The sequence below is a fragment of the Triplophysa rosa genome, linkage group LG15 (genome assembly GCF_024868665.1).
Source record: "Triplophysa rosa linkage group LG15, Trosa_1v2, whole genome shotgun sequence".
Classification (NCBI taxonomy): domain Eukaryota; kingdom Metazoa; phylum Chordata; class Actinopteri; order Cypriniformes; family Nemacheilidae; genus Triplophysa; species Triplophysa rosa.
In genome coordinates, this window is record NC_079904.1 from 14416392 (window position 1) to 14443152 (window position 26761).

At 41.9% G+C, this 26761-nt stretch overlaps 1 protein-coding gene across 2 annotated transcripts in view; it reads left to right on the forward strand.

Moving 5' to 3' along the window:
• Window positions 1-406: 406 nt before the first annotated feature.
• Window positions 407-26761, forward strand: part of kcnh5a (potassium voltage-gated channel, subfamily H (eag-related), member 5a) — a 91545-nt gene continuing 65190 nt past the window's right edge. For both annotated transcript variants that reach the window (XM_057353731.1, XM_057353732.1), the window contains exons 1-4: window positions 407-654; window positions 8113-8236; window positions 14172-14278; window positions 16314-16442. In XM_057353731.1, the coding sequence (XP_057209714.1) occupies window positions 582-654; window positions 8113-8236; window positions 14172-14278; window positions 16314-16442 (433 nt within the window). In that variant the 5' untranslated portion in view covers window positions 407-581. The remainder of the gene's footprint in view (window positions 655-8112; window positions 8237-14171; window positions 14279-16313; window positions 16443-26761) is intronic.

The following is a 26761-nucleotide window of genomic DNA, read 5'->3' on the forward strand; positions in this document are numbered from 1 at the left end:
AGAAAATCTGCTCATTGTTGACTTATTCTACAACGAAAAGGCCTACGACAAATAAACGACAAGTTTATTCATGTTAAATTAATGTCTTACAATATAAAAAGGTTTATAAAATGTTTATGATGAATAACCTACTTCAGGCATGGAGCCGGTAGTCTTGTAGGTAGTTCTCATTACGCGTAACCGTCCTTATGTATAAACATTCTGAAGCTAAAAGTTCACATTCTTCACATAAAATCTGACATTATTTACAGGAGCCTTATAAGTTTCTAAATCACGCGCAATTCGCAACATCTGTTGCATGTCAGTATCTCCATGGCACCGGGCATCTAGCGCGAGATTCCTATGCCAGTCAGTTTTTTATGTTTACAGTACGCATGTGCGCAGGCGCGTTCGACCAGGGGCGCACGGAACCTGCAGAGCTGCGAGTGCTCCTTGGTACAAAGCACCCATACCAGTCAAGCACGGCGCAGCGTTACCATGATCTTCTCCATCCCACCGATAGATACCCATCCCGCCTGTATCACTTTAACGACCAGCTTCCAGCAAGTGCGAGAGCCTGACCGTCGCTGCCCGATCGCAGAATGCACGGAGGAAAAAGAGGACTGGTGGCACCACAAAACACTTTTTTGGAAAATATTGTTCGTCGCTCAAGTGGTAAGATGATTTCTTCAAATTGCAGTACACTACAAAGCAAAGGGAGAAAGTATGTAATAAATGAACTAACGTTTGTTTGATACTGTTTTGAATCTTTCCTGAAGATGTTTAAATTTTCTCTAGCTTTTTATGCTCTTTGATCTGGGTAGAAATACCAATGAGTTGGTTTTGAACTTTCACAGTTTACGATCAGTAGGAATTGTACTGATATACTTTAAAGTGAAGCATGTTTTTGCTTTGCGCGCGAGTTTGTTTTTATAGAATAGAAAGGTTAATTATTCATTCAAAGATTAAATATTTACAGTCGGCTTGTGAATGTGTAAATTCAGTTCTTCATACCCTTTATATTTAGGCTTATTATAGAGGAATGTTATTACGTAGACTGTTTTATTGTTCGTTGCCATTAGAGTTTGGAAGATCAGTGTCGTGCATTTAAACAAAATCTGCTAAATGTGTCGCTCTAATAATAATAAGAATCATTCACCACTGTGCATCATTAATCAGTCGCTTTCAAAAGGTTGCTTTTTTGTTCATCATCTTCCATTAATTAGATAAGAATTTGGTTATAAGTGCTACCTTCAACTTACACTCGTGATGATGCGCTCATATGGGAAATATTAATTGCGTCAAACGGAGTTGTCAAAAGTGCGTAACCAGGATTGTTACACAATATTAAACGACCATTTTTATTTGATCTTTTTCAGTTGTGTTTAACGTTCCTCTTGACATTTAAACTAGTGACTATTATTATTAAGCATTCAATAACAGCATTTTTAATTATTATGTTGTTTATGATTATTGCGGGCACTTTAGAAAATGAGCGCGTGCTGCCGGATAATGTCTCAATGAAACAGTCAGAGAGCGTCATTTACATGTTAATGTTTAATAATGATCATACAATATGTTTGGATATAACACTTGATGCTGTTTTTATAAACTCATTTGTGGTGGATTTTTTTCTCAGATGGTTTTGTCTGTTTTTGCTTTTGTGTCACTTTAAACATACTGTATAGCCCGTGTGAATGTGCGCGTCTTTGATACGCGTTTGTAAAAATAGACCTCACCAGCAGAGGTCACATACCATTACACTGAAACAAAACCTATTCATATTATTTTTCTTTCTGACTTTGTATCTCTCTCACTCACACTTCAAGGAATTTGGAATGGTTTTGTATGCATTGCCGCTAGAAAGTTCTATTTTATAAAGTGTGCGTGTTAATACATTTCCCTCTTACTGCGGCTCATAAAACTACACCATGGCATTTGCCAGCTCTCTCACTTCTCAGGGCTTCTGTACTCTCTTCCGAATCTAAAGCAACTACGACACATTTGTATTTTTGGAAGGGAAAGGGATGCTGTTCCAAAAGGATTCTCAACTCTCACCACAAAATTTGTTAGAAATCTTATATAAACTCTGTATTAACAAGACATTTGTTTTTGTGAGCTCCCCCGAGTCACTGTGGGATCATTTAACATTTAATGCATTAATTGATGCAGTAAGTGCAAATTAAGTTGTGCAGCAGACCTCGTGTTATTTTTAGACCCCCCATCAAATCCCATTAGTATTGAAATATGTGTGATTGATGTGTGCATTTAAATTTACATATACATTAATTTATTTTCTTGTAATTTACATTTACGTATAATCTGTTGCAATGAAGATTTTATTTTTCATTATTTCAAGTGTTTTAAAGAGACGTACAGTGAGGTTAAAAATGAATGAATTATACTTGACATTCTGTGCCTGCATAAATAAACACAGTCGTCAGGTCAAGGTGACATATATTTAAGACTGTTTGTATATCCTGTCTGATGCTTGTAGCTATAAGAAGCCATTGCAGAATGTCTAGAGATATTTGAATTTTGTTTGTGCTCAATGGCAAATGGATGATGTGGACATTGAAGACTTTGAGAATGAGTGACGATCTTGCAGAAAGAAAGACAAGCTCTGTGTAGTAAGATTTCCATGCAGATTTCATGTAACTGGTGGGGTGGTCTTTAATTCCTAAGTATTGTATGTGAAAATTGGTAGATTTGAAAAAAAACAGACATGGGTCATGGAAAGATGATGATTTGATAAAGTTTGACTTTCAGAGCCAGCTCCTTCAAGTAGAAGTCCGATAAAACTCTCCTATAGGCTTTAAGTTGTGCTTGCCTAATATAAAATCTCTGCTGTTGTGAATTATGTAACAGGGCAAAATTATCTAATCTCTATGCATAATAAACATACTGTAGTTCTGTCAAGAGTTAAAATATTGTTTCTATATACTTGCTTTTGCCTCTGGCAAAAAAATCGTCACACACAGCATATCCCCTAAAAAATAATAAAGCTTTTCATAGGTGCAGCTGTCAGAATGATTAAGGTGTTTGTAAGGCTTTTTGTGTATGTGTCCCCTTTTACAACTCCAACCTCTCCATGTAGTTCTTCTTCATTATTTCTTTGTTTGGCGAGACAGGGGTTTGTTTGAGTTTTCCCATCTCACTTAAAGAGGGCTGAATAAGGTCAGCTTTTACATTGCTTTTTGCTTTTATAAGTAATTTTTGCGACAACAGAGAGCAATGCGTAATTTCCACCAATTTTCTTATGTAAGTGGAGAATCAAGTGTGGTGATTTTTAATGTTTTAGAAAAGCTTCTTGTTGTCAGGTTGACTTTTGGCTAATCAATGACAGCAGGGATGCTGATTCGCTGGGGAAATGAAATTACTTCAAAAGAGTGTCTTTTTTTCCATTGAGGACAGCTATCCCACCTCCACAGTAAATACGGTTGACAATTCTATGGCAACATTATTTAGCGTTTTTCCTAAATTTTTCATTTTTTGTTGTGCTGTGTGTTTTCTCGGTCTTGTGTTCCTTTGTTCTCTCTCACACACATTTCTTTCTTCCTACCTCCTCAGAACTGTTCATTTGCGTGTGGGGCTTATGCAATATACTGCGGCTCATCTGAGCATGGCTTCCCCCGGCCATCCTCCTGAGCATGCTCTTTTGTAATGTTTGTCACAGCGCGAGGTGTATAGGCACACTACGCGGTCTCAAAGGCAGAAAGAAACACAGACGGAAGCGGTAGACATACTAAAATTGTGATACAGTTAAAAACTCAAACAAATCAAGGCGGAGAAGAAAATTGAATGCAACAAACCACAAAAGGTAGCAGAAGTGAACAAATTGGTTAAGTGGGATGTGTGCTAAGATGAAACATTTGAAAATAACACAGAATAAAAAACAGAATACCAAATATCAAGGCAGTCATAGAGTGTATGACAATAACAGAGAACTGTGAGGAGAAATGAATGGATGTTAGAAGCCAAAGATATTTGTAATGAAAGTGCTATCGCCAGTGTTCAGGACAGAGAGCTATCTTTGTGTTGTTCTTTTTGTTGAAACCAATATCTAAACTTCAGTACATGCTTAGGTTCCATATTGGCCAACAGAAAATAGTTTTCTAGGATCACAGGTGTTTACAATGATGTAGTCTGTAAATGCAAGATTTATCTTAATAGAATCTGTTTTCCTTCAGCTTTCCTAGTAGTTATCCATTCACGCTCCCACAAGTGCAAGACATACAATGCAAAAGAGATAGAAAATGCATTATGCAGTAATAGTGACGGGTCCAAAAATAAAAGAAGTTTGCCTGTTCAGTGTCATTACTTCTCACTGGTGTAATTTCCAGGAGTTACATGCAGATGAGGTTAGAGGAAAAGATGGCTTTGTTCCACCTAATGGCATGCAGGCAGGAAGGGTCCCGTGTGGAGCGCATGTGCTCATTGAATTGTTCATTATGCGCCATCATCTTCTTTTCTGCAACCTAGAAGACTGGTAACATCTTTGACAGTCCTCATTGAAAGACATGAGCCATCTCGGAGATTACAGACTGCTCTGGTGTGGTATGGCGTCGCTGCATGTTGTCAGTCCTGTCTCCTGTTCGGTGGTCTGTCAGGCAGTTGTGGGATGCTATCATCTTCTATTTCCCATCATGGATGATAGCTGCTTACATGGGTTATCTTGCACAATGGAGATCTACCACCAACTCCAGTTGTTTTGGCTCTACTCTGCCGCATGTCTTCTACGGATGGAGAACATTACAGTAAAAAATACTGGGTTATTTTTAAGCTAGTGTTGGGTCAAAAATTAGGCATTTGCTTGGTCAATTTCATGCAATGCTGGATTTGTCCCCTTTTGATCCCACCGATGGGTTGAAATTAACCTAGCACTTTGTTCAAGTGATGCTGAAAAATCTTTTATAAACTGGAAATTGTTGAAAGCGTGGATTTAAAGCATAGTTCACCTAAAAAGAAAATTCTGTCATCATTTTCTTACCTTCAGGTTATTTCAAACTAGCATGGTTTGCAGACCACGGAAGGAGATTTATTGGGGTTCTATAGAATGTCCCGAGTACTCTTTTCTAATATAAAAAAACTGGAACTGTCATAAACACCAACAAAACCCCACATAGCCCAAATTATCCACAGAACATTTAAATCCTTTTAAAGTAAAGAAAGAAGACCTGTTTCACTTCCATCTAAGACGCTCAAAAAGTAACAGCTCTTGGTAAGGTAGTAAATGATTCAGGAGACATTGAAGTTGTCCAGGGGTTATTTCTCTGAGCTTGTTTCTAAGCCAGCAGCTGTAAAGAGGCATTTACAACATTTAATCAGTACAAAAGGCACATTTGCAAACTGCGGCGAAGCCTGTCAATGTGAACAAATGTGTTTTATTAAAGGTGACATACCAGCCCTCACGAAATGTCAAACTTTTTCCGACCTTGTCTGATCCTTCTCAGTCGGAGTTCACGAAGCGTGCGCTTGAAATTGAATCGACAACTGTCTTCAAAGCCGCTTGCTTAAGGCAGGACCTTCGGCCGGAGATTGGCGGTGGTTATTTCCTCATGCACATGCCCTGGACATCTCTCTTCTTGGTGGAAGTAACTGAGTCAAATGCTGACACACAAAAAGTGTCAGACTGTAATTGAATAGAGAATTATTGCGAGATAAAGAAAGACAGCAAGAGGCTGTGGAGACGAAGAAAAGGTCACAAATTGTCTGACAGCGGAGGCTGTTGAGCCCAGTGTTTAATAATCAGAGCCATTTATAATCTACTTCCCTTTATTGTCAAATCTTAAAGTTTTGAATCTGAATCATGGCCTTTGGTAGGTCTTGTTAGAATACGCAGAACACCGGCATTATGTTTTTTCTGTTTAAGTCAAAAAGAAAGGCATCTGTGAGTAACTTTGAATCTACATAAAAACACGTTAAAGCAATATTTCCATATGTTGTTCCCAACCAGCCTAACAAAAGTGACTGTGATACAGTTTCATATATAATAATGTTGGTGATTTGTTTGGGTGTGCAAGCATGCATTGCTGCATGAATAAATTATGTGCTTTTGTTTTTAGTGTTCTTTTTTTTACTGTTTCTGGCTTTATTTTAGCTGCTGATGTTGTTTTGTGGTGAAAACTTCATATTTATACCTAATAAAATGTTTGTCGATTGTATTTTAAATACTGTATATGCCTCTACATATACTGTAACTGTTTCACATAATTCATTTTGCCTTTCCTTCTTCCAAGTATATGGAGAAATGAATAGTGACAAATGAAAGCTCATTGTGTTGCTAATTGATCATTTGTTGAACAAGACATCTGTAGTAGAGTCGACAAGAATTAATTGGCTGAACATTTTGCATTTAGTGAGTGGTTAAATCGGCTATACAAAGTAGGCTTGCAGTGGACTGAGAAGTCTCAATACATCACACTGCCATGATTTTTCCTTAAAAATGTATTTTTACAATGCATTTTTTAAATGAATAAATGTGTCCATGTCTCATGTACGCTGCTCTGATATCGTAGCAAGCAGCGTAGCAGTCTGTTGACCTCCCACATGAGCTTGCCATGTTCAGTGCTAAGTCTTTCATCATCGTCAACATGTCTCTTATTCACTATTTACACGCTAAGCTTTGGGCAGGCTCCCATCACAAACATAAAATGCTGACTGATCCCCTTAGGCTTCACGTGGAACTGGAAGTGCGATCAATGTGTGTGTTACAACCACTTGAGTTATTTAAAGTCTGTGTGAATTGACGTGAGCCGCCATTGAAAACAACAAAGCTAACTTGTGAAAGGCGCAGGTAAGTGCGAGCATTCGTTTGCCTTGGGCTAGATTATAAACAGCAGGCTTTCTAGAGTCTAAATATTCCCTAGTTTTTACTGTACTGTACATACCACTGGACATAACAGCCACGTCCTTTTATACAGTAGCTTGTGTAATGAATGCTCTTGCTGCCCTAAGGCGTCTTGTATTGCTTTATCCTAGTGGGGTTTGCTTTTCTCACTTAAACTACCGATGTACTGTCCTGACTTCAACCACTAGCATTGTAATTGGTTGTTATCCTCACCGTATCGCAACAAGACCCCGTAGACTTGAGCCGCGGAAGTGCGCTGTGCCTGCTTCACTTGTCTGCACTCTATTTTTTATTAGTTATTAATTCTTGACTTCTTGGCAAAGACTTTATTAGTCTGAGTGTGCTGTCGTCGCGGTGAAGCCAATGTATCTTCAGTGACAGAACTTTATATGATTATCACATCGTGGATCACAGGATATGGGTCGCTCGCATCCCCGGGGAGAACTTCCTGCCAATTGATCCCTCATGTGAGGGGGCCAGGGGCTTTGCATGTGTTGGGGCCGATGTAATGAGTCTCCACTCGTCTTCCTCGAAGGGAACAGCACTTCACTTTATTCTTTACACATCGTCTTTCAGCTGCTCTTTCTGATGAGGAGAAAAGATTAGTCATGATTTAATGGAGGAGAGAAGCAAGCACCATTTTAATGGCTGTGTCAATTGTCACTTGTGTCTCACACTCTCTTTTTTTTTTTTCACACACAAACTACAATAAACCTCAATAAAACTACAGGAAGAGCAACAAAACCTCCAATGCTGTGGGCTCACAGCAGCAAAAGCAAACTCACCTGCCATTGGTATAGCACAGTATTTCAATTGTATTTATTTCACAACTGCATTTCAATTTACTTGACAAGCTAAAGAATCAATTAATGCACTTAGGGGCGGTTTCCCGGACAGGAATTAAGACTAGTCCTAAAATAAATGTTAGAGCTGTCCATACCGAAAACAACTTGCACGGACATATCCAAAAATACATCAGTGCCATTGTGTTGTCTCAAAATGCACACAAGTAACGTTTTTTGTACGACATGTTTGTAAATAACTACTTAAATGTCCTAATATAATTTGGGCCTAGTCCGAGTATAAAATAATCCCTGTCTGGGAAACCGCCCTTTAAAGTCCCAAACAGATTCTTTTGTGTTCTGCACAAGAAAGAAAGTCATACAAGTTTGGAATGACGTGAGGGTGAGGAAATTATGAATGAACGTAACAACTAAAGCTGTTTTATTTGTCCAAATTTAACTCATAAATCATTATATTTTCTCTCTAATGTTTGTTTTCAGAGACAAGTTTCTTGTTGGGCAATGCACAAATCGTGGAGTGGCCTATAGTTTACAGTAATGACGGATTCTGCAAGCTGTCTGGTTATCACAGGGCTGAGGTCATGCAGAAGAGCAGCACATGCAGGTGAGTGACTCTCTCACTTCAATAATTTGTACAGACAGACAGTGTCTGTATCAATGCAAATACATATTTAATATTTTTCAAACTGCATCATAACTGAATTATTTGTCTTTATTTTATAAGCAAAATAAAGCTCCAACAAAACGTTTCTAAAGGCAACATGATAGGGTGTCATTTTCTCTGCATGAGTTCACTATTGTTTTAAAGGGATATTTCACATTCAGAGCAAATACCCATTGCTTGTCATTTCAATACCCATTGCTTGTCATTTCAAACCCGTATGACTGTCTTTCTTTTGCAGAACACAAAAGAAGATATTTCGAAAGATGTTGGTAACAGAAAACCGTTGGTCACCAATGCCTTGCATTGGTTTTATGTCCATACAATGGAAGTCAATGGGGACCAACGGTTTTTGGTTACCAACATTTTTTCATGATATCTCCTTTTGTGTTTTGCAGAAGAAAGAAAATCACACAGGTTTAAAATGACAACAGGGTGAGTAAATGATGACAGAATTTTCTTTTTGAAGGTGAATTCCTTTAAATGCAGATTTCTCATTTAAGGTCAACTGTGTTAAAGGGACATTTCACTCAAAATTAAATCTGTTTGTTTGCTACCAAAACCTTTTGTAAACCTTTAAAAGATTTAATACAGCGTGTTGCATGGACCACATACAGTACAGTATATAAACATTTGAAAAAGAGTCACTTTGCACTGCCTTATATACAGTGTTGGGTAAGTTACTCTCAAAAAGTAATTAATTACTAGTTACTAATTACATATTCAACAGTGTAATTAGATTACTGTACAAATTACTCTCTCCAAAACGTATTTAGTTACTTATTACTAATTACTTTCTACGTATATCCTATATCAACCTTGATTAGTTAAGTGATTCAAGGATAGACATGAAACGACTCTTTTAATTCACTCAAAAAATAATATTAAACTACATAAAGTACTCTTATTAACTGACCAAAGTATTACAAATGTGAGAATTATACATTAAAGCACAATTTTAAAGTTAGATTCTGAATTTTGATGTCAATTCCACTATTTCACACACATATTACACAAAGTATTTAGTTTAATTACATCAGTAGTAACTGTAATTAAATTACAGAAAAAATAAGAGTAATCCCTTACTTTACCTTTTCAAGTGAAAAGTAATTAAATTACAGTAACTAATTACTTAGTAACTAGTTACACACAACACTGCTTATATAGCATCCGGAACATTCTTCTGAATCTCTCCTGTTGTGAAGAAGAATGCACACCTTGTTTTAGAGCAACATGAAGGTGACAAAATGATGACAGAATTGTCATTTCGGGGTGAACTGCTCCCTTATTCCTAGAATCTGCTTAGTTTGCTACTCGGCGAGTGCGTTTGCTACCCTGGCCTCTCCCCAGAGTCTCCGCTGAGCTCCTCGTTAGCGCTAAATACACTCAGCGAGGTGCCAATCATAGGAGTAGAAATAGAAATACCAACTACAGTGATTTGGCTCTACCTACATGCAGTGATATGGATCTGCCCACAGACTGAGATATGAATCCTGTGTCACTCAGGATTCAGGGGGAATTTCGGCACAAATCTTCGTTGGCTAAAGCAATAACGGCTGAAGATTTGATACTGTACACCTCTGAGCCGCTTACAGCCACAAAACCCTCATGCACCATAATTACCTTTGTATTTTTGGCTTTATGGAATCTGAACTGATAAGAAGATCCAAAACAAATAAAACATTTAAGAGCTGTGAGAGGTTTAGTATGGTGCTAAAGGGACTGCAAAACAGCATAATCCTGACCGTAGTCATTTCCAAAAGCCAGGAATCACGTAAAGATGATTGTCCTCCTGTGTCCACTTGAGGATGTGATGGACATCAGATGCCAAATTAAAGGGTGAGCTAAAATGAGAATGGGAAATAGAGGTAAAGAGAAAGGGATGAAAACAAAAAGCAACGAGGGCGAATCAGACAGAAGGGATGGGGGTGTAGAATAACTCCATGTTCCCCCTGAACTGTTGCAAACTGTCCTCAGCTTAAAATATCCCTTATGCGGAATGAAGAAGCTTTTCAACAAAATAGTTTCAACAGATCTGACAATTGCCCTGGGAATGAGAACATTTCAGACCTCCTCACTTTACTAAGACTACTTACGCTTCACTTTCAAGTAGGATAACTAACTCTTCTCACAGCATGAGGTGTGAGGACACGAGGAAGGGGCTTGTGTAACATTCTGAAGCATGTTTTATTTTTTAAAGAAATTAAATGTTTACATTACAGCACAAATCTACTGATCCCACACATCACATATATAGAAAAAATAATGATATCGTGGCCATGAACAAGAATTTGTTCCTACAGTTTATTAAAACATCAGCACGGATTCCTAATTTCCTAATTACTATTTTCCTCATTTTAGGTTAATCATGCTCATGTTTTATAAATTCGTTCCCTCATTTTACACTGTGAAAAAAGCCCATAAAAAAAAGGAAATTAGTTTTTTTCACATAAAAATTTGACTGTATTTTCAAAAATGAACTGTAACACCGTGTCTACATCGGACGCGGCGCGATGCGACAAGAGACAATAGAACGCATTAGAACCCATTATAATTTTACATTGTGTCCACACTGGATGCGGCGCGGGGCGACAAGACAATCCCATTAGAACAACCTGTGTGTCGCGTCGCATCACGCTGCGTCCGGTGTAGACTTGATGTAACAAAAAATCCTGTAAAAAACAGACATTTTCTTGCAGCTGGGACACCAGAAATAAACTTAAAATACCAGCTTACCCCAGTTTTCTTGTAAATTTGCGGTCTTCTTCTGTAATTTTATGTTTTTGACCGTATTTAAAAAAAGAAAATCTGTAAAAAAAACAGAACGATTCCTTAAAAAATGATACGTGGAAAAACTGTAAAATAATAATAGAAAAGTTCTGTAAAATTAAGATTTTTCACAGTGTATGTGGAAAATCTGTAAAAAAACAGTAACATTTTATAGTATAGTGTAGTTAAACTGTGCTCATAATAATTTGTTCCCTTGTTTTAGAAAAATATCTTTGTGTATTGATTTTATTTCTCTTTGTAAGCAGGTTCCACATCACAGTCCAGCCTTAATTGTTTTTATATGAACACCATTAAATTTGCTATGTCCCCAACAGCAGTTAAGTGTTTTATCATTAAGTAGTGATGGTTATATTAAATTGCAGACAGAAATGAAAATAACATGAGCACAATTGACCAAAAACAAGAGAAGATCCGAGCTATGGTTTGGCTTGCATTTTAGATCTCTTCTAGCTATTTGGGGTTAGGAGGAACCAATAAATATAATAACCAGATATTATATTTGAACACGAAGATCTCTTTGAAAAAAAAAAACCTGTCTGTATCCACAGAAAACAACCAAGACACCATTGTGTAACAAAGTACAAATGTCTTTTATTAACAGGCTGAGTACACTGGGGGAAATGTGGGAATGCTGTGGGTACACTGGGGGAAGTGTGGGTATGCTGTGGGTACACTGGGGGAAGTGTGGGAATGCTGTGGGTACAAAGTGTGGGAATGCTGTGGGTACACTGGGGGAAGTGTGGGAATGCTGTGGGTACACTGGGGGAAGTGTGGGAATGCTGTGGGTACACTGGGGGAAGTGTGGGTATGCTGTGGGTACACTGGAGGAAGTGTGGGAATACTGTGCGTACACTGGGGGAAGTGTGGGAATGCTGTGGGTACACTGGGGGAAGTGTGGGAATGCTGTGGATACACCGGGGGAAGTGTGGGCTGGGTGTGGGTACACTGGGTAAAGTGTGGGCAAACTGTGGGCTTGGCCCCGTGGTACTGCTTGCAGTCCTTGTGTAAATTGATGTTTTCTAACAAATTCTTCCCAAACTACGTATTCACAGTTATTTGAAAACAGTTATTTTTTATACATTTTTACATTTTCAACTTAGCAAAGTCCCATTGTCCACATATGTGGACATCAAGTTTAGAGGCATAGTAAATCTTTACTGTTGCAAAAATTTGTCAAATTTGCATGCCATATTAATCATGCAACACTACTATGCATAACTTAACAAGAAGCAACAATGACATTTTATTACATTTTTTACCTTGTGGAAGTTTTGTCCTGCCGTAGCTGTCTTTATTTTTCAGATTTGTTTGCCACCATCTTGAAATTTTTATGTAAAGTGTTCTTCTCTTCTGACACCACCAGATGGCAGTGTAAGTGTCCACGTTTGTAACAACAGGTTCCAGTTACACAGAATTAAGTATTATCGTGCACACAACCAAAAATGTGATGTCCACATATGTGGACGCCAGGTCGTAGGAGGATAAATTAGTAAAATGTGGGCACGATTACCTAAAACATGGGCACAATCTAAAAAAGGATAGGAATTAGCAAAGCATGCTCACGTTAATAAATCAAGGGAACAATATAGTTACATTTTTTTCTAATGTCATGTGCAGGGCTTTGCACAAATCGATTTAAAAAATGAAGAATTTGTATTGAAGTTGAGCTAGAAAAACAATTAACATGTAAATATATTTTTAACTGACTGATGTATTGGCTGGGCAGATTCATTACTAACAGCAAAAGCTGTTAGTACCTTTACCATTTTACCTAATCAGAAACAGAACACACTAGATATAAACTGGGACAACGTGTGTTTATGATGTCATACTACCCTTAAAGCAGCACTTTGTAGTTTTTCGACCTTAAAATAATGTCTCTTAAATGATTTCAGTGGTAGAACAATTCTTAACTGGACGAATTCTACTGACGCTGCTACCTGAGCAGCCTCATAACGGCTAGAACTACACTCTGTAAATTCTGTGTTCGGGTCGGTACGCACAGCCCCGCCAATCCCCTGCATGCTGAAGAGTGCGATGTGATTTCCAAATGACGTTTCTGCATTCGCCGGTTTAATCAGCTTAGTAAACAAATTCCCTTGTATTGCGCTTCCCACGGGGAAGCTTATACAGCGACATTATTTACAACACTGATAACAGACAACTGTGCTTATCAACCACATGGGGGAGCCTGTGAGCAAATGTTGCAGAGTGTTGCTTTAAAATGCCCATTATTTTTTCCAACCCAGTTTTTCCTGCATTTGTTCACCCAGCATTTTGGCTGATGCATTTGTTCATTCACGCTTCTAGGCATCTGACATTATGGCACTATGGGATCCTCTCAGATCTTCTCCAAATTTTCCTTTTTGATAAAGATCAATCAGCCTCGGCCTACAAGCTTAAACCGCCAACTTTCCCTTGAGCCACTTAAAAAACCTACAGCTTTGCCAATGTATAGTGATAATTTACTGTCTTTCAACATTTTTTGGTAAAATTTGAGTAACAATTCTGTAAATGTTGATTAAGTTTGTTTTAATTTGTTTATTAAATGAGCTTTTTGAGACACTCTGCTCTTTAATGGTTGACATCAGCCATTTTAAAACCTGGTTGAAAGTAGATAAGTATATTTATCTTTATATACTGTATTTAGATGCACTTTATATATAGTCTGTTCTAAAACTAAAGAGGTAATGACAAAGACCATATTTACAAAATGTAAATTCTCATTTGGTTTAGTAGCCTCTGTATCATGTTCCCTTCCTAATACATAACATAAAGGGTAGATGTCGGAACTATGGCTGCTTGACCAGCCTCCCCTCTCTGTTCATGTGAAATAGAGCGTCTGCACTACCTGACAGCCCGTGTCATCAGCCACGCCCCCCAGCGCACATGCTCACTGAATTAATTGACAATGAAAGACATGATAGGGTTTACTGGGAGGACAGGTGTGTGTGCCCTCACCTAACTCTCTTTTTCTGCTCTCTCTGTTTGTCTCACTGTTTTCATTTCCTCTAACATCCACCTTTCTCATTCTGCCATCTTTTTTTTTTATACCTTTTACCCTTTTCTCTCCCCGTCCACCTGGCAGTTTCATGTACGGCGAGCTGACAGACAAGAAGACGATAGACAAAGTCAGACAGACCTTTGATAACTATGAATCCATTTGCGTTGAAGTGCTGCTCTATAAGAAGAACAGTGAGTATTTCCAGAAATTATTTTTTGCTTAGCGGTGAGTGAGACAAATGCTTCATGTTTGAAGCTGAATAAATGAAAATGATGGCTGAAGAGAACGATAAGTTTTCTCTATACCCACCCAAGTGAAATGGGGTCCTTGGGTTCAATGCAACGTGATGACCCCGTACCCATGATAAAATAAAATTATGTTTATTGTTAATAATTATTTAAAAATATATATTTTATGTAAATAATTTATTATATTAACTTTAGGTTAATTCGGTTACAAGGCAATATAGCCCCATGCCAATATTCCTGTAAAGGGATAGTTCACTTAAAAATGAAAATTCTGTCATTATTTACCCTCTCATTTCATTTCAAACCGTATGATTTTCTTTCTTCTGCAGAACACAAAAGAAGATATTCTGAAGAATGTTGGTGCACCGGAACAACAGTGATGCATTCACTTGCTTTGGTTTTGTGTTCATACAATAGAAGTGAATGGGCACCACTGTTGTTCAGTTACCAAAATTGTTCAGAATATCTTCTTTCGTGTTCTGCAGAAGAAAGTCATAGAGGTTTGAAATGACAAAAGGGTGAGCAAATAATGGCAGAATGTTCATTTTTGGGTGAACTATCCCTTTAAGTTCGAATCTGCTGTTGCAGGTATATTTATAGTATATTTATCAAATGTGTAATCAGAATTTAAAGATGGACTTTTTTATAATGTGTATTTTATGACATTGAAATGCCTGTGAAAGTGAACTTTTTACTCAGTTTGATATGCCTATATTCTAGGGTTGTCACGGTACCATAAACATGTCTTACGATACTATATCAGCTGAAGTATCTCGATACCAAGTAGCATCACGATGCTGTGCCATAATTCAAATCTATACAAAAAACACAGATTTAGATTAAACATTTTGTATTTACTATAGTAAACTGTATTATACTTTGCACTAGAATGTTGTTGTGTTAACTGTAGTAATTGGATAAATTGTAGCAAATACATTTACATTTAGTCATTTGTAAATACTATAAATAATGTAGTATTCTTAAATATTTACTATGATAAGACTCAAAAACACTAGTATCTACGAGTTTTAGTAGTTTACTGTAGTAAATACTAAAGTACACTAGATCATTTTTCACGTAGGAACTAATTCAAATGTTGGACAAATTTAATTGATACAGCAGTCTTTATTAAGGGAAATATTAGGCTTACTTTAAATGCAGAACTATAACGGCCATTAGGTGGCGTCAATTTTCCACTGAGTTAGTGAATCATTTAACCAACTCGTTCAAATCGCCAATTTGAATCATTAACTCGTCTGAGACATTCAAAACACACATTCATTTTGGAGATAAATACCCCAAAAAGCCAGATGTAAGTGTTCAAATAAATATTAATGCGCATATGCAACATTAACTACAGTACTACGATACTACTTTTTCAAAAATAGAGAGGCATCGCGGGTATTTTGAAGCTTTAGCATCGCAATGCTGCCGTAGCACCGGTACACCGTGCAACCCTACTATATTCACTTACAGTAGATTGAAACTCAGCATTCTTGCTGGTACATTTGTTCATTTATGCCACAAGGCATCTGACATTAGGGCACAATGACGTCCTCTGTGCTCTCAGATTTTTCTAATGCAGGTACTATTAAGATCAATATCCCCATGTTGCCTCCAGTCCTCCGCAAGATAAAGCTATCCTGTTAAACTCCGCCGTAATGACCCATTAGGCACACGGGTATAGAGTAAATTCTCATACTGGTCAACTGAGGGTCCTGTTCTCAATTATCTTCCCGTCTCCTTCCTCTTTCTCAATTCCCATCTCGTCTGTCCTTCTCCTGTAATCTCTATTCTGCACCATAAACCCACGGTCATTAATTCCTCTTTTGTTCACCTGACACCTAACCTCCATGACATCCTCTTTCCACCAATATTCTCATCCTTGTTTTATAAATTTGTCTTTCCACATATCACTTTTCATACTCTGTCCTGCTTTCATCCCCTCCTTCTTGCTGCTTTCCTCTGGTGCTGTCAGGAACCCCTGTGTGGCTCTACATGCAGGTGGCCCCCATCAGGAACGAGAACGATAAGGTGGTCCTGTTCCTCTGCACGTTCAAGGATATCACTGTCTTCAAGCAGCCCATTGAAGATGAGACCACCAGAGGTAAGAACTTTACGCTGATTTCCCCAATTTTTTTGCTCTGTCTTTGCCAAACAGTAGGGCGCAAGTACTTCTTCATAAACATCATTCCTCTTAAAGGTATAGTTTTACCCCCCAAAAAATACTGTCATCTGTCATTAACTCACCCTCTTGTCATTTCAAACCTGTATGACATTTTTTTCCTCTGCTTAACACAAAATAAGATATTTTGAAGAATTTTGGTACATCAAACAACACCGTTACCATTTCTATTGTACGGACACAAAACCAATGCAAGTGAATGGGTACCGCCATTGTTCGTTTACCAACATTCTTCAAAATATCTTCTTTTGTGTTCTACATTAGAAAGAAAGTCATACAGGTTTGATATGCCAAAACGGTGAGTAAATGATTCATTTTTGGGTGAACTATTTCTTTAACTTGACATTATACAGGATATAATTCAGAAATCAGAAAGAGCTTTATTGCCAAGTATGTTTGCACATACGAATTTGTTTTGGTAAAAGAAGCATCCAGTGCACAGCAACAACAACAGCAGTACACAGAGACAAGAATGGAATACAATAAATAACAATAAACAATACATTTATACAGCATAATGGAATATAATTTACACAAAAATGGAATATAAAAGGTAGGGTATTATCAGGTGGATATTATTAGAATTGCTCATGTGATTACTTCACAAAGTTAATAATTGCCTGTGGGGTACATTTACGCATTTGGCAGACGCTTTTATCCAAAGCGACTTACATTGCATGAAACTATACATTTGTATTTGAGTATGTGCAATCCCTGGGATTTGAACCCATGACCTTGGCGTTGCTAGCGCCATGCTCTAACTACTGAGCTACAGGGTAGAACAACGTGCAATGTAAAACAATTAACAATTAATTCAGCATTATTATTAATCTGATAAAGTGAAAGAGTGGCTATTGTTACAACGACTTGGTTTTAAATGAAACAAATCAATACTGTGGCTGGTAAAACACACCAATAACTCCATATTTTTTTAATGAGACCTGCACAGTAATATCGCCAGTGTTAAAAAAGGCAGTCGTGGTTAGAGAGTCAGACTCGTGACCAGAAGGTTGCCGGTAAGATCCTCAGGGCCGGCGGGTAACGACTGAGGTGCCCTTGAGCAAGGCACCTTACCCCTACTTGCTCCCCGGGCGCTGCAGTGATAGCTGCCCACTGCTCCGGGTGTACGTGTGTTCACCACTTGCTGTGTGTGTGTTCACTACTCTCTGGATGGGTTAAATGCAGAGTCACATTTCGGGTATGGGTCACCATACTTGACAAATAATTGAATTATATTAATTGCTGTTTTTACACAACACAAAAGACCATTACCAGGTCAATGGAATGCATTTTTAACCGAGCCTGTTTGTGTGGTTGTGTGGAGAGTGTGTTAGCACAGTAGCTCTCGTCAGTGTAATGAGACCGACAAGCTGTCACTTTATGTTCGGGATTGCTGTATAAGGCCTGTGCTGGAGTAAACTGTGGAGCATTCCTTGTGTATCTTTGTATACATGATTGATGGCCATTGTCATATCCCAATTTTTTCCCTCCATTTACTCCCTCTCTTTCTTTCTGTAAAATCTATTTTTAACCAGTGGCTATTTTTCTTGTCAAATTGTGGCACTGCTAAACTGAAGTACTTGTCCTTTGACATTAATCCCACACTGGATCTCTTGAAACACACACACACACACACATTTGGAATGTCCCCTTAGAGACCAGATGTCAGTTTCTGGTCTTTAGTGGCTGGGCACCTGTGCCCAGCTGAGGTTGCTGTCAGTGGGTGTGCACATACTTCACATTCACACTCTCGGTGATATCCAATCGGATGGATAGACGAGAAGATATGGGGTTAAGACAGAGGACTCATTCTCAAATGAACTCGTAGAGCTGAAATGCACTAGAGGAGATACAATCTTCTCTAATTCTACAAAGTCTTTCTAGAAGTCTTTCATGCAATGAATGATAGAGCCTGTTTGGTTACTCTTGTACTGATCTAAAGCTTCATGGCTCATTAAAAAAATCTACTTAGAACAAAAATGCAAATCTAATGGTTATAATAGCTGCATGTTCAATATTAATATTGCTTATGAGAATGAACCATTGTTTTACTATAGTAACAATAGATCCCTTTCTGTCGGTCTCTCGACATTGTGTCGAACCGACAGATGGGGTTCGTCCCTGAGAACCAATCGCTTCCGACTTCTTAGAAAAGGCCAATGAAAATTGGCGTATGAAATTTGCATGCCGGACTCCGCCCCCGGATATCCGGGTATAAAAGGGAGACGGCATGCCTCATTCATTCACCTTTTGTTCTTCAGAGCCTTCGCTCATGATCAACAGACTTCGCTTCAAGTAGCAACTACAAGACTGCTGGCTCTACGACGTGGTGCAGTGGACTGTCCCTTCCTGCAGCGACTTCCCCTGGGCGTCTCGGCGGTTCCAGAAGTGTTCGAGTTTTTTCTCTAAAAGAGCAAATTTCTCCAGCGTGGCATGTCCCGCTGTTCTCCTGGGTGCAACACACTCATCGATTAGGGGGACGGACACGATGTCTGCTTCCAGTACGCTGGGGCAGATGTTGTGGATACGTCCTGCCTGCACTGCGGGCAGTTGACGATTCAGACGTTGCGTCACGGGTGGCTGTGTTCCCACGGGACTCAGCCACCACCTCGTCTGCTTCCCGTTCCATGACGGCAGGACTACGGCCCTGCCGCCCGCTACGGCGAGCAGCGAGGGTGATATGAGGATTACTGTGAGCGCTAATCCGTCAGCCACTGGCTCGCGGACCGTTCGCACCTCGTCTTGCTCGTGTGACTGTTCCCCATGAGACGGTCCCACCGTCTTGTTCCTCAATCACGTATCGGACACGGTACGTGATGATGAGATGTCTGGTACAGCATCGGAGGGTGACTTACTGGCATCAGACTCCGACGATTCCTTGAAGATCCCTCCCTCGGGGGGTCGAGATCAGGAAGAAGCAGACGTCGAAATGTCAGCCATGCTTTCCCGGGCCGCTGGCATTGGGTTGCGGTGCACCGCACTGCCTCTCCCAACACTCGCGGCTGGATACACGGTACATCGGGCTTGAGAGCGGCTCCAAGCCGCACTCGCTCCCAGTGCCGTGTTCCCCCGGAAGTGCATGAGGAACCTAGTACGACCTGGAACGCCCCCTTCGGCGCGTACACGTCAACTAGTTCCATCACCCTTTCTTCCCTCGATGGTGGGGCAGCTAGATCATTTTCATCTAGGTTGAGCCCCCCAGGGGCTCGACCTAGACTCCCGTCCAAAGCACGTAGGCTTTTTGGCATCTGAGGTGTCAAGAGCTTACTCTGCTGCGGGCCAAGCTGTCCCCTCTCTCCATGCTATGGCCTTCCTGCAGGCCAATGCGAGGAGAGAGCTCCACGAGGGTAAGACCGACCCAGCGCTTATGCAGGAACTCCGCGGCGTCACCGACCTCGCTCTCGGGCGACCAATGTGATGCTCTGTCTGCTCGAGAGTTAGGGAGCAGACAGAGGATATCAAGTATGTCCTCCCCAGCCGCGACTCGACCACCCTCTGGCCGCCGAGATCCCGTGCACCGTCTGATTCCCAGCAGCCCTGGTCCTCTTCGAGACATCGAAGAGGAGACCACCACCCCATCAGCAGCCGCGGCGGAAGCCAAAGCGGCCCTCATGGGAAGACCCCAGGGAGATAGAGAATACCTTCGGGCCCGACCCCAGCCATTCCATTGCTGGTGGTCGATCCGGGGCGGTTCCCTCTACACGACGGTGTTCGGCAACTCGACGTTGCGTCACGGCGAGACCCAATGTCGAGGATAATCAGCAGCCTAAGCACTCTCAATCGATGGTGCGTTGTGCCACATCATCGTCTGGGTATTATCACAGCCGCGTTCACCCTCTACACGACGGTGTTCGGCAACTCGACGTTGTGGCAAGACCCAATGTCGAGGATAATCATCAGCCTAAGCACTCTCATTCGATGGTGCGTTGTGCTACATCATCGCCAGGCAGGTAAAACTGCAGAGCCGGTCTCCTCTCCGGGGGTCCCCCCCACGGCGAGAGATCCGCACTGCCAGCCATCGAACCACCCCCGGGAGGTCGATGAAGCATAACGTACCCCTAGCCTCCCTGTCTCGGTCCCTGGGAGCCTGACAAGAGCTTCCCAAACCGTCACGGTGACTACGGGATACGGTCCATCTCGGCTACGCGATCCAACTCCCCAGACGCCCGCCCAAGTTTCGGGGCATCCTCTCAACTACAGCAGAGGCAAGGATGCTCCCGTGCTTCGGGCCGAGGTCGCCACCCCTCTGGTGAGTAAGCGATCGTGCTCGTCCCTCTAGCCAAGATGTTCAACGGGTTTTACAGCCCGTACTTCATCGTTCCCAAAAAAAGCGGGGGTCGCTAGATCTGCGTACCCTGAACAGGCACCTACTCATGCTGCTGTTCAGGATGCTCACGCAGAAGCGCATCCTGGCATCTATCAGATGTCAAGATGGATTCATGGCAATCGACCTGAAGGACGCTTACTCTCATGTCTCAGTTCTCCCTCGTCATCGCCCGTTCCTACGGTTCACTTTCGAGGGTCAGGCATATTAGTACAGAGTCCTCCCTTTCGGTCTGTCCCTGTCCCCACGAGTCTTCACGAAGATTGTGGAAGCCGCCCTCACTCCCCTCATTTGACACACTCGTGAGATCTGTTATGTACATACAGGGACCTAGTGCTCCGGCACCTAGATCGATTGGGACCACAGGTCAACCGAAAAAGAGCAAGCTCTCCTCTGTGCAGAGCATCCTCTTTTTTGGTATGGAACTCAACTCTGTCTCCATTACAGCGCGACTGCACTCAGTCAGTGTTGAACTGCCTGGAATATTTCAAGCAGTCAGCGGGAAGAGGCTCCTGGGCACATGGCATCCTCGACGGTGGTGATACCCCTCGGGTTGATGCACATGAGACCGCTCCAACACTGGTTACAGAGTCGAGTTCCCTGGAGAGCGTGGCACACCGGCAGCAGGCGGATGGTGACGGGGGTCCCTCTCAGGCAGGTCGAGACGTGTCAGGGTCGACAGACGCCTCCCTGCAGGGTTGGGGTGCCGTGTGCAATGGGCACGCAGTGTCGGGGTGATGGACGGGCCCCCGCCTGCGCAGGCATATCAACTGCCTAGAGTTGTTGGACGTGCTACCCGCACTGAAGGGGTTACAACCTCTCGTGCAGAACAAGCACGTGCTGGTCCGGTCAGACAGCACAGCTGCCATAGCGTATTAAACCGGCAGGGTGGCGTTTGCTTACGGCAGCTAACACGACTCGCCCGACGCCTCCTCCTGTGGAGTCCGCAGGTGAGCAGATCCCTACGAGCCTCACATATCCCAGGCGACCTGAACCAGACAGCCGATGTGCTCTCTGGTCAGTTGACGCCTCGCGGAGAGTGGCGACTCCACCCCCGCGCAGCCAGCTCATTGGGTACAGTACGGGCGGGCTCAGGTAGACCCCTTCACCTCCCTGGACACCACCCATTGCCCGCTAAGGTACTCCCCGCCCGAGGCCCCACTCGGCATGGATGCTCTAGCGCACAGCTGGCCGTGGGACAAGCAGAAGTACGTCTTCCCCCCAGTGAGCCTCATTGCACAGACCCTGTGCAAGGTCAGGGAAGAGGAGCATCAAGTGTACTAGTTGCGCCATACTGGCCCAACCGGACTTGGTTCTCGGAGCTAATGCTCTTGACGACAGCTCCCCCCTGGCCGATTCCCCTGACGAAGGACCTGCTTTCCCAGGGGAAGGGCACATTATGGCATCACGGGCCAGACCTCTGGAACCTCCATGTCTGGCCCCTGGACGGAACGAGGAGATCCTGAGTGGCCTACCCCCTGCGGCGGTTAAGACCACTACTCAGGCTAGGACAACCTGATCATTTGGTTCCTATGGGACGCGGGAAGGCTACCGCCTCACTCGCGCTCCGTACCCTCTTGCGACCTTGATGCGGTCCTGGAGCCCCTTGGAGATGCCGCTCTTTCTCACCTCATGATGAAGACGGCTCTCCGGATGGCGCTCAAGAGGGTAGCGGACCTAAAAGCATTCTCCGTGTCCACAGATTGCCTAGAACTCGGGCCCGGTGATTCTCACGCTATCCTGAGAACCCGGCCCGGCTACGTGCCAAAAGTTCCCACCACTCCCCCTACACCAGGTGGTGAACTTACAGGCGCTCCCCACCGGGGAGGAAGACCCAACCTCATCCGTGTTGTGTCCAGTATGTGCATTGTGCCTCTGCTTGGACCGCATGCAGAGCCACAGTAGCTCTGAGCAGCTCTTTGTCTGTTTCAGAGATCAGCAGGGAGGGCTGTCTCAAACAGAGATTGGTGCACTGGATCATGGATGCCGTCACTGTGGCATACCTGTCCTAAGATCGCCTACGCCCACTGGGTGAGAGCTCTCTCCACACGGAGTACAGCCTCCTCATGGGCACTGGCTCGAGGCGCCTCTCTGGCAGACATCTGCAGAGCTGCGGGTTGGGCTACACCCATCACCTTCGCGAGGTCCTACAGCCTCCGCGTAAAACCGGTATCGGCTCGAGTCTTGCAGGCATCAGGCAAGACTGGCGGCCGGTAGGGTGTACGCCTATGACAGTACCTTCCCCCCTTTTTCCTAAGGGGGTCAGCGCACTAACTAGCCTCCCTTCTTCCCCCACTGGGTGAAGAACAGGCACTCCATCCATCACTAGCAAGCACCTCCTGCAGGCGGGCTGGGCAGAGCAGCCCTGCCCCTTAGGCCGGGTATCTCTGGAGTTATTCGCAACATAGCTCTAACCGGACCTAGTGCTACCAGATGTTGCAACCCCCCAGTAGGGCGGTTCCGTCTGATGTATCCTCATGCTGCTTGCCACCTTGGTAACCCATGACCTCCCTAGGTGGACCTCCACCTCGCGGTTAACTCCTTCAGTCCGCACTTTCTTCCCATGAGCTCTCCCCTATCGGTGAGACCATGTTGGTATCTCCACTAGACTCCTCCCTGCGGTAGGAAGTGGTCTCTGTAGCGCATCCCCCACTTGAGGAAGTAGCGCTTACCCAGTGGCCTTACGGTACCGGGCGGCTTCTCGCTGTTAGAGAAACAAGGCCGCCTCCTTTGAGGCCGAAGGCAGGGGCCTTCCCACCTTTCAAGAAAGCTCTGGGACCCCCTACCTACCCACTGGTAGGTTACAATTTTGCGGTAGCGCTCACGGCTGACACGCCCAGGCCAGTCACCACCGCTTCGCTAGAGATTGTGTCAGGGCACAGTGTTATGGCGTTTTCCATAGGAACCCCATCTGTCGGTTCGACACAACATCGAGAGACCGACAGAAAGGGAACGTCTCGGTTACGGATGTAACCTTAGACGTTGTGTCCTCCTTGCCACAACACGTGCTGTCCTCTGCAGCAGTCATGAGAGGTCTCAGGCTCCTCAGAACTAAGGTGAATGAATGAGGCACGCCGTCTCCCTTTTATACCCGGATATCCGGGGGCGGAGTCCGGCATGCAAATTTCATTCGCCAATTTTCATTGGCCTTTTCTAAGAAGTCGGAAGCGATTGGTTCTCAGGGACGAACCCCATCTGTCGGTTCGACACAACGTCTCGTTCCCTCCATCAGGGAACCGAGGTTACATCCGTAACCGAGACGTTTTTCTGTTTTATCTGGTAATCAAAATAACTTGAATGTATCAGGCACGTTTCTTTAAATAGTTAAAAAAATATTATGCATCACAGGTGACTGCATGCACACTACTTCGGCACAGATGACCCTCAACTGTACCTGCATAGAATATATAAACTATACATGACATCACACAGAGCCAAAAACACTCAAATCATCTACAGTGATCACTTTGTAAATCAAGAACTATTTGCCCTTATCAAAATGTTAATCTATGCTGCTTGTGACCCTTGATGTACTAATACATATTAACTCCACAATCAGATTATGCATAGACTGGCACATGGCCTTGTTAGGTAAATACGAGAGCTGTTAATCTAAAGGGGCATTTGTTAAACGTCACACACCAGGTGTGGGTTAAATATTGCTTCATGAATAGCTCATGTCAAATAACAAATGAGAGTCGGTTTGGTATTAAAAGCATCAGCTGACAGTAATTGACTGTTTCTATCAATGAGGTGCATCATGGGTATGCAATACTGTAGATACTGATATAATGATTGATGATGTTTAACCCTTAACTTTATTATATTGACCTTACATGCACCGAAAAGTTGTAGGTAGGGCACATCTATAGTCAATATGAAGGGATAGTTCACCCAAAAATGAAAATGCTGTCATCATTTACTCACCCTCTTGACATTTCAAACCGGTATAACTTTTTTTCAACACAACAAGGAGATATTTTGAAGCATGTTGGTAACCGAACAATGGCCTTACCCATTGACTTGCATTAGTTTTGTGTCCATACAATAGAAGTGAATGGGTACCGCCATTGTTTGGTTACCAACATTCTTCAAAATGTCTAATTTTGTGTTCTGCTGAAGAAAGAAAGTCATAAAGGTTTGAAATGGCAAGAGTAAATAATCAAAGAGTTTTTATTTTTTTATCAAGTCAATTGCTGTATGCTTCAGGGTGCATAAAAAGGGGCTGAGGGTCTAAGCTTTGGATTCCATAATGAAAGTAAATTATAGTCAATAAACAGCCTATATCTATGCAAAATTTGAATTACTTTAACTTGTAATGGAGAGTTTCCTCCACCCTTCCAGCCAAAAGGGATCCATTTATGATATTTAGATATTCTTAGTTGGGCAAACATCTTTTTACTCTTATTTCACAGCTCGGCTCAAAACACATAGGGGAGAGTTTATCACTAAATAATAAAGTACATTTTGATCTGTTTCTCACATAAAGCTATGGTACGGCTTCATAACACTTTATACAAAACACTATTTGATATTTCTGTTTTATTTACATGACTGGAGCTTTTTGTAATTAGTTGTATAATAATGCTCTTCCATAGAGCTTCGGTCCTTGTGACCCTATACCTCTGGTGGAAAAAGAGATTTAGGCAGAAGTGTGTGTGTGTAGTCATGCAGGTTTCCATGTAAGTTGCTCCCAAAAGGCAAAGAAATCCTATTGGAATAGATTTTGCCCATCCATGAAATATGCAAAGCATCTGTGTATCAAGAATTCAACACAAGACATCAGTATTCCCAGTCCTGTAGGGGTGTTTGTTTGTGTCTCCAGAGTTTAAATTATCTATGAATATTTTTTTAAACCAGGTGAGAATGTATCCTCTCTCTCAGAGATGGTTTCTTACCACAATCACGATGAAATCGCAGTGATTTCATTGATGGTGACTTACCCAGAGGGGCACAAACTTCTGATAATAGCAACTAGAAAAGCAAAATGAAGAATGAAGATGGGCGCCATGGCAACAGTGAAACCCGTTGAGATCCTTCCAGATCTTTCTCTAAGCATCTGATAGTTACCTGGAAAAGATGCTCATTCCGGCAAACATCCTTTAGCTCCTCAGCACTGACACCAAGATAAATTGAGAGCTAACTAGCAGAAGTCCCAATGGGAACGTGGTTAGCAAAAAAACTTCCCTCAACGGGAAAGAGGAATCTGTGTTTATGCTCCGTTACATCCTGGAAGTTCAGTGCTGTAGATCTTTTGTATTCGCAGTTCTTTGTTGTCTTCTGTATTTTCTTTTATACAGACATTGCACTCTTGCAGACCTTGCAGACACTCATTCGCCCTATTTGGTGTTTCATTGTAACTTAGGGCTATGTTCTATAACCAGTTGTTTTATGGAATGCTCTACGTAGCCAACATCTTGTAATGTTGTAAATAATCCAGCGACTTGGGTGACTTTATATCATTCCTAAAAATTGGACTGGAATTGCCACAATACTCTATATGCTGAAATGCAAAACAAAAGTCATCTATATTTTTTCTGCGGCTGCACTTATGTAAAGCTGCTTTGCAACAATGGATAAAAGGTGCTTTAAGAGGTTCTTCGATGCCATAGAAGAACCTTTTGGTTCCATAAAGAACCTTTAACATCTGAAGAACCTTTCTGTTACACAAAAGGTTCTTTGTGGTGAACAAAGTTCTTCAGATTATAAAAAGGTAAGAAAGAGATAGTTCTTTAAAGAACCTTTGACTGCATGGTTCTTTGTGGAACCAAAAATGGTTCTTCTATGGCATCGCTGTGAAGAAACTTTTAAGCACCTTTATTTTTAAATGTGTATATAAATATTTTTAAATTGAATTAAAACTCTTCTTCTGTATGCTAGGTTTTTTAACAGAGCTTTAGTTTTGTGTTAATGTGGG